Below are 8,821 nucleotides of genomic sequence, written 5' to 3'. Positions count from 1 at the left end.
GCAGTTTTCCTACTAGCTTTGTGGATGCTTTGTGTAAGCTGAGTTGTGATATGGATTCCAGCCCTGTATAACAGGTGACACACACACCCCATGCTGGGATCAGGACCTGGTTTCGTGCCCTTACCACCTCCTCTTTACAACCTCCCCTCATCCCAGCCAACCTAGAGAAGCTGCCAACACAGACAGCATCAGGATTTACTTCAAGAAAATAAACCCATGGGAAAGAAATTCTCCAACTGCTTCGCTACACGCAGTGATGGGGGGTTGAAGGTCCCAGTGTGAGGGGAGGAGGAAGAATCTCCCACAGGTGCTCCTGCAGGAGGATGTGGGAGCTTGAATTTCCTCAGCCAGGAGGAGATCGGGAAGGGCTGTGGGAGGCACTGAGCCCTCACAGGGCTGCAGAAGGGGCTGGGATCTGACTTTGGCACCCAGGAAACATCAGTGGGTGCTGCAGCACTTGCCAGAACTCGCCTGGAGCAAACGCACACCCCTGAGACAGGGCAGGGGAGACAGGCAGCAGTGTCAATAAATCGATGGCAAACCACTTCCTCCGCCTGGGAAAGGACTCAAGGAGCCCAAGGACTTTGTGCTGCTGCTTACCTCAGGTCTGGCTTTGTTTTTTGTTGCTTTCTTTTTCCTATTCTCATTAAACAGAGCTGATTGTGACGGCTGTATTTTTTTTAAATCAAGCTCCTTTCTGTCTCCTGCTCCTCTTCATTTGATTTTCTTTCCTTACAGAGTCGTGGCACATTCCCTGAGCCCCTGACGCGACGGCTTATTGCACCAAAGGCAGGAGGCAGCCCCTCCTGCTGCCACACTGAGGATGCCAGCAAAGAACAAATCCCACGCTGGCAGGAGGGCATCGCTCCTTGGGCACAGGGTGCTGCCCTGCATCACTGCTCCTACTGCACTCAGTGCCTGCTGCTTGTAGGGCAGAAGACTTTCCACTGCCTGGTGGCTTTAGGTATTTTTTTTGTCTTTTTTTTGTTGTTTTCTTTTTTCTATTTGTTTGTTTCCAGTTCACTTTTTTTCTTAATGGATAGAGCTGCTGGGGTTCCAGGAAGCGGCGCAGCTAAGTGTGGCTCTGGGTGATCAGCTGGACACAGGAGGTGCCAACTTGAAGCCAAAAATGGATATTCTTCATTTCCCCCCAAGCTGAACAACATTTGTTCTGCTGAATTCAACCCTTTCAAATATAGATGGGCCTGCTGCATGTATAGATTGTCTTCAATGTGAATGACAGCAGAGCAGCTCAGCTGCCTTCCTATAGTCATCTCCTTAGACATGGTGCTTCGTTTCATAGAGCCACTGAATGGTTGGGTTGGAAGGGACCTTAAAGCCCCTCCAGCCCTAACTCCTGCTGTGGGCTGTGTGCCCCCCACCAGCTCAGGCCACCCAGGGACCTATCCTTGGCCTTGGGCACCTCCAGGGATGGGGTACCCACAGCTCTCTGGTGCTGCTATTCAAGTTGTGGATGTTCTGTAAGAGGTTCTTCATCTTGGCCACCTGAGGCTTGAACTTCTCATTGTTTTGGGGTTTTTTTTTGGGGGGTGGCATCTCCTAGCTGCTCTTACATTTGGTGTTACTCAGGGTGCAATCAGACACCCTCCTCCTGGAGCTGTTCTCTCTCTTTTGCATGAAAGGGTTGCTGGATCACTGTGTTCACCTCATTCCCCGTGCCTCACATGGCAGATAGCTGGAGGGAGCAGCTGGGGGCAGAAACCACTTCAGCCAACAAAGCTGCAAGCGGAGAGAATCACAGAATCATTAAATCATAGAATCACAGAATGGCCTGGGTTGCAAAGGCCCACAGTGCTCATCCAGTTCCAACCCCCTGCTGTGTGCAGGTCACCAACCAGCAGCCCAGGCTGCCCAGAGCCACATCCAGCCTGGCCTTGAATGCCTGCAGGGATGGGGCATCCACAGCCTCCTTGGGCAACCTGTGCCAGAGCAGGGATATTGCACCATGACAGCCATCAAGACAACCTGCTGCTCACAGCGCTGCTCTGGGGATGCAGCACGAGGGGTTGTGCAGGTGCACGCACTTCTTTGCTGCAGTGGTGCCTGTGGGATTCTTCAGGCTGGGGCTGGGCACTGGAGCAGTGCAGAACAGCAGCAGCAGGGTGTCTCGGTGTGATGGTGACACAGGGAGAAAGCAGAGGGGCCTGGAGCTGCTGCAGAAACGCAGGCACATCCCTGCCTGTCCCTGTGCTGCTCATTCAGAGCTCGCTCACAGCAGGGGCAAAAGCTGGGGGCAGCAGGAAAGGAACCCACTGTGCAGCCCTTGTGCCAAGAGGTGCACTTAGCAGCCACTTGTGAAGCGCTCCAGCGCTACCAAGGCAGGGCAGGAGGTAATTTTCAAGCAACGAAGAAAGGCATATAAATAGAAGCAAGAGAAATATTGAAGCTGGCAGGGCCGCTTTGCAGATGAGAAAGCACAGAGCTGCAGTCAGGGAAGCAGCGCGTGCACCCCAGGCCATGAGTGCTGCAGCAGCACCATTAACAACTTGCTTTCCTTATGGCTTCTTGCTTGCTTTTCCCATTGCCTGCGATGTGTGCAGGTAGGGAGGCACAGCCCTTCCTGGTGCTTTCCTCTTGGACAGCATCAGCCTGCAAACCCTGAGCCAGGCTGCAATGGGTTGATGAGGTTTTGCCCTTCAATGTGCAGAAATCCAACTCGGAGCCTTCCTACCCTGGGCTGCCTTGCCACAGCTGTGGGAGCAGCCTCTGTCCTTTGGTTTTACAAAAGGCAAATCCCATTATCTTGACTTTGCTCAACTTATGACTGGTTTGCTTAAGCTTTGGTTTGCTTCACCTAATGCTTTTGCCTCTAACTTTGGAGGAGAGGGAGCTGCAGCCTGTCCACCCCACTCACCCGGATGCGTTTTGTTTCCTCCAGGCATCCCTGCACTCATCACTGAGTCCCATGCAGAAGGTGCTGTGCTGGGACACCACAGGACGAGGCAGGGCTGCCCACGACAACCACCTGCAGCAAAGTGTGACTGCTCCTGGCTTTGAAAGCAGCGCTCCCTTTTGCAATTAATTGCAGGATGCAATTAGCTGATTTCTTCCCCCACTGGAAGGAGCTACCTGTTCTGCCGCAGATGCTGCTCAAATGAAGAGTCAACAAAATGATGTAATGACCCAACCTTTCAGGGTAATGTGAAAGAGAATGTTTTGGCCAACTCAAAGAATCCTCACAGGGGGGAGATGGGGACACTGCCACCCTCGGGTGCTGCTCCCTGCTCTACGCCTCGTCCCTGTGCACTGAGCACTCCTCAGCACAGCCATCGTTAAGCGCCGGTTTTATTGCACAGTGCTGCTGTCTGCTAGCAAAGACCTGATGTGTTGTTATATTCAGTGCATGCTTATTAAATTTACAATTCATAATCAAAATCTTACGACATTGTTTTGCAGAAAAAGGCTTCTGTGAGGCTTGCTTCTTTTAATACCAACATAAAGGCTTCAAATGGTGCAATGTGTGTCAAAGCAGCCTTCAATCTCCTCTGAGCCCTCCGGCGGTGCAGCCCACATGACAGGCAGGCAGCAAAGTGCAAATTACGGGTCCCAAACAGCTGCACTTCACCTCAAAGTGTGAAATTTGTCACCAGACAGCACTAATGCCTCGGAGGGAATGGCCTGGCTGAAAACATGAGCACGGACGGCTCTTTGCAGTGAGGTTGGTGCCAGCAGCTCAGCACTGCTGAGCCCCACTCGGTGCCCACAGCTCCACTGCACTCCCCCAAGCATATCCTGGCTTTGCCAGAGGGCTGAGCTTTCTGATACCAAGTGCTGAGCTTTGGTTACCTGGAAATGAAGGCTGGTGGAGCTGAGCATGTCAGTGTGATTCACAATGCACGGCAGCACCAGAACAGCCCCGTTCTGGGGAGAACACTAGGGATTCAGCACAGAAATCGCAGTGCATCCATTTTCATCTCCTGTGCTTTGTGGCAGCAGAAGCTTAACGTGTCCCAGTTACCAGTGGCACCTTTCATCATCTCCTGATGAATTAATCCTGTCCCGAAGCAGCATGGATAAGGGAGAAAAAGGGCTGCTGGACACCTTGCCCTGAACAAGGCTTCTGCCCCTGCTGCTGCACAGCATTCTTGTGCCCAGGGCACTGAGTTACAGGATGGAGGAACAGAACATTGAGAGTGGAGATGAAAAGAATGGAAAGGAGGCCAACGGAGGCCAGCTATGGTGTAGGGTATGGGTGAGGAGAATGTGCATAGAGAAGAAGGGGACCAGAGGTGCACAGTGACAGGTCACAGGGCAGTGGCACAAGTTTCAAAGTGCCAAAGCTATTTTCCCAATCTTTTCACCATACAAGGCGTCAAATGCTGAAACAGGGACCTATGTGTTGTAGGCTTTCCACCACAGAGGTATATAAGCATTGGCTGAACAGGATGCTGAGCAACCTCACTTGCTTGAACCTGCTTTAAAGGAGATTGGACTGGAGCCTCGGAGACATGAATGTGACTGTGACCCCACAGAGGCTTAAGATAAGTTTCAATCTCCAGCCCTACCACCAGCAAGGTGGACAGTGGCTTCCAACCCCTGATAGCCTCCTAGAAGGATCAAAGTGCACTGCTTGGGATGGACAAAAAGCAGCCGTGGCACTGTAAATAAGTAAGTAGGCACAGAGCAGGAATTCATTTATGTTGCACAATAACCCACACAATTTCAATGCATATTAAAGGTCCAATGGCAGCATCCTAGAAATAATGGACACTTTTCCACACTGGGCTGCCTTATAGGGTGCCCTTCAGTTCACCTGTGATTCAGTCCCACATAGCAACGCAGCAAAGGCAGCCCTGGATGTGTGTGTGATGTCCACCACCCCTCCTGGGGCAAAGCACACCTCAGGAGAACCGTGCTCCTCATTTGCTGCCATGGGCACAAACAAGTCCTTTGCAGCTGGCAGGCTTTGGTTTTCAGCCTCCAACCAGCACCGTGAGCTTTTCTCCTGGATCAGCCACGTCCCCTCCTTGCAGCAGGTGGGGTGAGGACCTGCTGGGTTCACTGCAGCCTTTTCACCATGTATGGCCCCTCCAGCTCGTAGCCGATCTTCCTGTAGTAGTTCCTCGTGCCAACGCCTGTGAGGAGAACAATAGAGCTTTAATGCAGTGTTTCATCTGCCCTGTCCTCTGTGCTGAGAAAAGCTGCAAGGCAGAGACGAAGGGAACGGCAGTGAACACATCTGGGAGCTCAGAAGAAAACCAAAGGTGAGCTCCCTGGAGCAGGCGGCCCAGCTGCAGGCACCTCTACCAGGAACTGAAGGGCTCTAGAGCTCAGCAGCTGCGTCCCGGTGCTCCTAGAAATGAGCTCAGCTCCACTCCAGCTCGACAAGTGGGCTCTGCAGCCGCAATCCAATTTCCTCATTGAATGGAGGCTCTGTGTGCCTCTGGTCCTCGTCTTCCTCTTCTAATGAACCCCACTGCATCCTGCAGCAAGACAGGTCTGTGCCAGCAGCCTCCCCCCTCACCTTATCTAATTACTCACATATGCAGACATTAGTCATCAGCAGAGGAAGGACTCAGCATCACGGCACTGCTGTCCCTGCAGCCGGTGGGCAGGGACAGCAGGACAGATTCCGCAGCCCTCTCCTCCCCTTTCCTACAGCAGGGGGTGGGACCGGCTGATCTCTGAGGTCCCTTCCACCCTACTCCACTCAATGCTTCTACAATTAATCTCAGAGCCTCCAGCCAGTTCCTGGAAACCCTGGCACTTGGAAATGGCTCTCCAGGAACGGCCGTGTCCCCACCGTTGCAGTGCCTGGCATAACCCCTTCCTGCTCGTGCACCTGAGGCCACCTCACCACCAGGAGCATGTTGAGGAGCTGCGATGCGTTCCCCAATGCACGCTGCAGTACTTACAAGATGCTTCAGCACCAGAGCTCCAGCCAATCCCCCCTCCTGATCCTTACACTGGATATAAGGAGAAGGATTTTTATGCTAAGAGTACTGAGGCACTGGCACAGGTTGCCCAAAGAGGCGCTGGATGAGCATGCCAAGGTCAGGCTGGATGGGGCTCTGAGCACTGATGGAGCTGTGGGTGTCCCTGTTCAGTGCAGGGAGTGGGATCAGACAGCCTTTAAGGGTCCCTTCCAACTCAAACAGTTCTGTGATTCCTGTCCAGGGGAGCCGGATCTCTGACCTGCAGCAAACCATCACTTGCATCAACACCTTGCCCCCAAATCCCCAGGGCTCATTAGCAGAGACACTGGGATGTGACATACAGACAGTGGCAATAAAGCAGCAGAGCCGCTCCACCTGCAGCGCAGAACTCAAGCAAAAGTGAAATCAAAGCTGAAGAAGAATCCTCAGAGCCAACGACAACACAGTAATTCAGATTATGGTTTTAAAACCACCTCGATTAGAACTGGTTAAACAGCCCCTCCTTTTTTTTTTCCCCCTCAAACTCTTGGGAAATGCGTGGATTTTAAAAGAAGGCAGCTGAGGTTGCAGCGGAGCATTGTGTGCTGCCCCCATTAATCTCAGAGCTATTAAGTGGCCCTAGTGAAGTGCCAGCTCCTCCTCGTTTGAGGCCGATGGGTTCGAGCAATTAACAAGACTGATGATGCAGTTGGCAGCCCTGTGCTCCTGGGGTCCCACGCAGTGCTGCCTCTTGAAGCACCTCTGTCGTCATCAAGCCATGCTCATAGCAAAACTTCTTGCACAGAATCACTGTCCTTCAAATGAACTACGGAATGGTTGGGTTGGAAGGGACCTCACATTCCACCCACTCCTGTCATGGGTAGGGCTGCCACCCACCAGATCAGGCTGCCCAGGACCCCATCCAACCTGGCCCTGGGCACCTCCAGGGGCATCCACAGTTTCAGAAAGATGGAAAGGAGCAGGCAGGAGGTGAGATGCCTCAATGAGATTTTGGAGGCATCCCGTTAGCTCCAGCACTGCAGGAACGTCTTCAAGGCAAGAAGCTTTTTTTTGGAGGGAAAAGCTCTCATGAAGATATCCCAAGAAGCAGCCATTGGGTTCAGGTACAGAAGCCAAGCATTTGGGATTATGACCATTGGACCATCAGATCCTAGCAGAGCTGGAAATTCAACACATGGATGCAGAAAAAAGCAGGGAGAGAAAGGCAGCAATGTGGTGCTTACAGAGCAGAGGGCAGAGCCCATCCACGAGGCTCCATCGTGCTGCAGAATAGGGATCTGCATTTGGAAAGGGGAAGGCAGGCAGGTGGGAGGTACGAGCTGCTGCACAGACTTCTTAGGGACCAACCTGGTGAGGCAGGAGCGGAGCAGCAGATGGGATCCCTTGGTGCTCAGCCCATGCACCTGCACTGTGCTGACTTCTGGTTCCCTGGGCTCCTCCTCCCCACTGCATGCTTGGTCTGAAGTTGGGCAAAGCGCTGTGCATTCAGACCTTGGTGTCTGGGCTGGATCTGCCTCTGGAACACAGCCTGTAGCTTAGTTTTCTCTGAAAGGAACTGTGCTGAAATGCAGCAAGAGCCCAGTGAAGCAAAATGATGCGCAGCAATTGGGGGTGAGCTCAGGATTCACTTCAGCTGCTCAGAACCCAAACAGCAAACAGACCCAGCCTACAGAATTCACTGGGATGCTATGAATACAAAGGCGCTTCTCTGTAGTCAGAGAGTATCAGGAAATCACAGCCAGGATGAAGGAAGGATGTTTTACAATCAGTGTGACACAACTGGGAAAGAAACGGGGTGTTGAAATGTGGAATTAAAAGCAGGCTGACAGCCAGCAGCCAGGCTGCCTTCACCCATGAGAGAAGCAGAAGTCAGAAGGCACTGCTGAACGGAATAAAAGCTCCGTGGGGCACGAATGACTGCCCATAAATCATGAAGAAGTCATTTCCATTGTGAGATTATCACCATTTTGTATGAACGCAAAGCCCAAACAATAGACAACGGAGCAGGGCGAAGCTGCTGGCTTCTGTCAGGACAGCATCGACGTGCAAGAAGTAAGAGAATGAGAGCTATTAAACTAACAAGCCACTTTGTCTGTTCACAAGTCACGCCAGATTAAGGGCTGGAGAAGCCATCCATAATGTCTAACAATACTGAAAGGAAGGCACCAGTTCTCTTCCCAATCACAGCATCGTCATATAATAACTTGGGTTGGAAGGGACCTCAAAGATCATCCAGTTCCAACCCTCCTGCTGCAGGCAGGGTTGCCAACCACTAAATCAGGCAGCAGCGCAGGGCTGCATCCCTGAACACCCCCAGGGGTGCCTTGCTGCTCTGATTTACAGCACGTGTACCTACAGCTCAAAGTCAAACCCCAGCGAAAAGCAACATCATTCCACAAGTACCACAAAAGAAATAACACACGGGAATGGAAGGGTACAGCCAGAAGCTGTCACAAGAAGCTTTTCGACTTCCAAAGCCATCATCAGTTGCCTTTCAAATGGGCCTTTGAATGTTAAACATTCCACACCAAACTTAGCAGTGAGTTCCGTTTGAACAATCTGGGAGCACAGGGGCTTGGATTACACCTGCTGGGCAGAACCCACGGCCAGCTGAGGTTTTTTGGAAGCATCCCTTGCTGCAATCTTTGATGACACATCTTCTGGCACCGCCTGCCCGTTCATTTCATAGCCTTTTGCTCTCTCCTTTTGGTGGTGGCTGAATAACGCTGAAGCCTACTGATAAAACCCCCAAATCTTTTTACTGTAACATTTAAACTGCAAAAAGAAATTAAAAACAAGCAAACAAACAGAGGATGGTGGAAGGTGACCACGGTATCAGGGTTAAACATTTCTGGCCCTGAAGGAGGATGGAGGAAATCAGCTTTCACTGCCCACATGCAGCCCCCTGCCCGTGACCTTGCTAT

At 52.0% G+C, this 8,821-nt stretch overlaps 1 protein-coding gene across 2 annotated transcripts in view; it reads right to left on the bottom strand.

Moving 5' to 3' along the window:
- Window positions 1-4,626: 4,626 nt before the first annotated feature.
- Window positions 4,627-8,821, bottom strand: part of ELP3 (elongator acetyltransferase complex subunit 3) — an 85,647-nt gene continuing 81,452 nt past the window's right edge. The window contains exons 15-16 of one of the 2 annotated variants that reach the window (XM_048937362.1): window positions 7,245-7,413; window positions 4,627-5,096 (exon numbers count right to left, since the gene is read on the bottom strand). In XM_048937362.1, the coding sequence (XP_048793319.1) occupies window positions 4,766-5,096; window positions 7,245-7,413 (500 nt within the window). In that variant the 3' untranslated portion in view covers window positions 4,627-4,765. The remainder of the gene's footprint in view (window positions 5,097-7,244; window positions 7,414-8,821) is intronic. The other variant, XM_048937363.1, reaches the window with a different exon arrangement.

This window comes from Lagopus muta, chromosome 2 (assembly GCF_023343835.1).
Source record: "Lagopus muta isolate bLagMut1 chromosome 2, bLagMut1 primary, whole genome shotgun sequence".
Lineage (NCBI taxonomy): Eukaryota > Metazoa > Chordata > Aves > Galliformes > Phasianidae > Lagopus > Lagopus muta.
This window is presented reverse-complemented; position numbering and strand designations above follow the sequence as displayed.